Raw genomic sequence first — 4108 nt, 5'->3', positions numbered from 1 at the left:
CACACTCCACCACCATTAGCAGAAGAGATGAACTGGACACATCTGTAAGGCCCAGGGGAATTTTGAGCTTACATTGAACGTCATAAAAAGAGAATAGACAGAAACCAGAAACTCAGAGCCGGTTTCCATTTGCTCGTCTTAATTGAGTTTATAAGTGCTCTGGAGTCCTGGGTGGAGTTGGGTCGCACACGCTACACATGAAGCGGCTCCACACGCTGACCTCCTCACGTGCTCGCCCACTGTCACTGTGCCCAGCACCTAACCTCCCCGTGTCTGAGGCCTCCACAGAACCCTTTAGCCTGGAGCCTCACGTACCCCTGGGGAGATCCAATTGTTATTCCACCTATTGGATGTGACGAAGCCTCCCTTCTCATCCCCTGTGATTTCCCTACCTTCTCCTCTCTGAATTCCCCTTTTGTTTGGATTCTGGTCACAGTAATCGTTCTTGGAAACTACCCTTGTTTTTATCATATGTAGACAAAAGAAATGATCCAATGTAATATTCACACATGTGCACACACTTGTAGTTCTTTCAGAAATAGCCAAAATAAGTGTAAGACAGAAAGGAAAGTGAAGAGGACAGCAAAACCCCGTGAAACGCAGGGAAATGACGCAGCTGGCAGAGGTGCTTGCTAGGCAAGCGTGAGAACTAAAGTCGGTAACACAAGCACCCACATAATGCCAGGTGTGAGTGGTCCCCGAACTCTGCAGGAAGGGATAGGGGATCTCAGAGCAAGTCAAGGAGCTCTGGATTCTACTGGGCCACTGTGTCTCATGGATGGTAAGAAGCGTACATAAGCACAGCAAACACCCCCACACACACAAGCGCAGATCAAACAAAACTCACATGACAAGAAAGCCTATGTTAGATTGATGGAAATTAGCACTAACAAGGATCATTGTGCAGGTCAGTGAGAGGGGGCTCATGGGTAAGATGCTTGCTGAACATGCTTTTCAATCAGAGTTCAAAATGTAGAACCAATGTAAAGATGAACGAGGAAATAAACTCCATAAAGTTGTCCCTGACCTCCATGTGTGTGTCATAGCATGCCCACCACATAGGGAGGGAGGGAGGGAGGGAGGGAGGGAGGGAGAGAAAGAAGGAGGGAGCGAGGAAGAGAGGGAGAGAGGGAAGGAGGGAGGGAGAGAGAGAGGGAAAGAGGGACGGAAGTAGGGAGAGATGGAGAGAGGAAGGGAGGGAGGGAAGAAGCGAGGGAGGAAGGGCAGGTTAGGAGGAGAAGATGCTGCAGTTTCACTGCTAAATTCATACCCAAGAATGGGACAGCAAATCTTAGGAGAAAAATCCTATGACGTGCCTGTCAAAAATCACGTTAAGGTTTACAGAGGGCTGGAGAGGTGACTCGGTGTTATGACCCACTTGCTGCACAAGTCTGAGAACTTCTGTTTGGATCCCTGATACCCTAGGAAACCTGAACACCGCAGTGAGCATTTGTGACGCCATCCTTCCTACTTCAGGATGGGAGGAAAGAGTCTTCTGTGAGGCTCAAATGCCAACCCACACTGCACATCATCAGTCAATGGCAGAGAAACCCTGTCCCAGACAAGGCTGAAGGCTAAGAGCAGACTGATACCTGAAGTAGTTGTCCTTTGGTGGTCCCAGGCTACAGCTCTGCTGTTGCCAAGCAGGTGACCAGATTACCACATACACATGCACACACACACACACACACACACACACACACACACACACACCACACACACACACACACACACACACACACCATACATACATATACATACTCACACACACACCACAATACATATATATACACACAGAGACACTCACACCACACACACACAATGTGTACGCAAAGAATGCAAAGATTTTCTTCTTTTGAGGGAAAAGTCTCCACCAAGGAACAGGGTGAAGCTTCTGCCAGGCTGTTCACACTGGGGACTTGGGTCTTCCCTTCCCCTTTCCTCACTTAGTGTTTCTGGAAATCAGATTTCTCTGGGCAGACTCTTCCAGGGACACAACTTTCCTGAGTTCCTGTTTCCAAACACCAGGAGGAACGGGGGCCCTGTTCACACCTCGGCTCACAGGAGCGACTGTTCACCTCCCAGACTGGAGCAAGCTGTTGGTCCCTGGCCCATCCTTGAAAGACTGCCTGTTCCCTGCCCCACGATGTAGTGTCTAGATCTCAGGGAGCCCTTCCCACCCTCATCCTATGTGCAACCCCTGTTCTCTGGCATGAGCACCCTGGCTTCTGCCTGGGCTAGGAGCTTACCAGCCTGTTTGAGCAGAAGCAGCCCTCGCTTGGCCTCCTCCAGGGGCAGCACGAAGGATGTCTTGGCTGTGTGGAAGCAGAACCCGCACTTGTAATTGCACTGACGGGTGAAGTGGTAGTTGACGCTAACGGGGACTGTAGGCTGAGAATCGTTTGGTTCTTCCGGGGTCTCCTCGGGCATGGTCCGGACCTGTGGCTGTGGTTGTCCCCTTCCAGAACCTAGCCATTTCAGTGCTAGTCTAAACCAGCAGAACAGGATGGCCAGTCCACTCCAGAGGGAGTCCAGCTGCTGCTGGAACAGGCTCAGCAGCCCTGCAGCGAGAGCAGTGGGCACGAGCATCCCCATGGTAATCTGCACTCACCTGCAGCTGCCAGAGGGCTTATAAACCGAGGGCCAGCCACACCCCCCGTGCATTCTGTCATGTGGCAGAGGGAAACGCCTCCCTTGAGTAAGTCTCAGCTGAGCAGAGTTTCTGTTTTCTGAAAATGAAAGTTGAACCTGAGCCAAGACAGAAGCTTGGGACGGAGGCCAATGGGCTGCCTTTCCCTGGCTCACGGCTCACGGCTGCTCCTATGCTATGACCCATGTAAACAGCGTCGGTCCTGATGACACCCATGACGCTGCAAAGATTCCAGCAGCCACCAGTTTCTAAACAAGGGTCGTCCAGACGCATAGCTGCCTCCTAACAGGTTATTATTTTAACACAAAATTATGCGTTAAGCTTCTTGTAACGAATATCTATGCATACTTAGCAATTTTTTAATCCTCTTCTTTGGTTCTCCACCCACCCCACTCATGCCTAACAAACAAACAAATAAACAAAACCAAACCACCAAAAACCTGGAGTTTTATAACTTCACACAAGGCAGATCATGCAGGCTGACCTTGGAAGCTCTCTCAAAGAGGAAGGAAAGGGAGTTCAAGACCGGTAGATGTCAGGAAAAACAAACAAAAAAAAACAACAAACAAATAAATATAGCAAAGAAATTCCGCACAGTAAAGTTAATCACTTTAAAATTGGATTTCTTAGTAATTATTTTTTTTTCTCTTTTATATTGTCAGAGGACACACATTGTAGATTTTCCTCAGACTCTTCCTTTCAAAGCTTTGCCATCGTGGTACAGTTCTGCAGTCCTGTGCACGGTGTGGCCCGGTGCCTTTCCTCCAGGCAAGCTCCTGTGTTTTGGTAATAAGGTCGTTTGGGACAACACATTAAATTTGCTTTGCTTGTCTGTGGACTTCTCCTCTTCTGATGCCTCTGTCTCCCCTCTGACATCTTTCCCAAGGATCTCCATGCTTCTTGAGTTGTCTTCTTTGTGTTGTTTCTACTTTAGTGTTTTGGGGAAGTAGAGAGAGTCTTGTACATACAGTTCCTTCTGCCTCTGAGAAGGAAAGGACAGTGTCACGGCTAAAGACCACAATTTAGCAGGCTTCATAAATGCTGGTGGAGGGACGTAAAGAACCAAGCTTGGAAATTCTTCTACTATGTATATCTTTTAGTTGTTTAAAAAAAAAAGCCTCTTTGAATGGAACATTTTGCTTTTTGTAACACCAGATATTGTTTCCAATCTTCCCTTACCGCCACTGCATCTTCTTTCTCTAGTAAACAAAGAGGCTGTAGGCTGAGAGTCCCTTATCTAACATCTGGAGGGGAGATGTGATTCTTATTTCTTGGTTTGTTTCTCAGATTTGGGGAAAATTTATACTGACAAAGACTATCATTGACTGGTCACTCTGGAAGTAATACAAGACACGTTTTAAATGGCATCTACACACAGAACAGTTGTATTCATGGAGTTTTGTTTTGTACCTCTCTCTCTCTCTCTCTCTCTCTCTCTCTCTCTCTCTCTCTCTCTCT

At 47.9% G+C, this 4108-nt stretch overlaps 1 protein-coding gene across 1 annotated transcript in view; it reads right to left on the bottom strand.

The window, feature by feature from the left end:
• Positions 1 to 2595, bottom strand: part of Rsad2 (radical S-adenosyl methionine domain containing 2) — a 14703-nt gene extending 12108 nt beyond the window's left edge. Inside the window, exon 1 of the mRNA XM_005366554.3 lies at positions 2250 to 2595. Within this exon, the coding sequence (XP_005366611.1) occupies positions 2250 to 2595 (346 nt within the window). The remainder of the gene's footprint in view (positions 1 to 2249) is intronic.
• Between the last annotated feature and the right edge of the window lie 1513 nt (positions 2596 to 4108).

This window comes from Microtus ochrogaster, unplaced genomic scaffold (genome assembly GCF_000317375.1).
Source record: "Microtus ochrogaster isolate Prairie Vole_2 unplaced genomic scaffold, MicOch1.0 UNK10, whole genome shotgun sequence".
In the NCBI taxonomy this organism is placed as follows: domain Eukaryota; kingdom Metazoa; phylum Chordata; class Mammalia; order Rodentia; family Cricetidae; genus Microtus; species Microtus ochrogaster.
The sequence above is the reverse complement of the archived record's forward strand: the minus strand, read 5'-3'. Positions and strand labels throughout refer to the sequence as shown.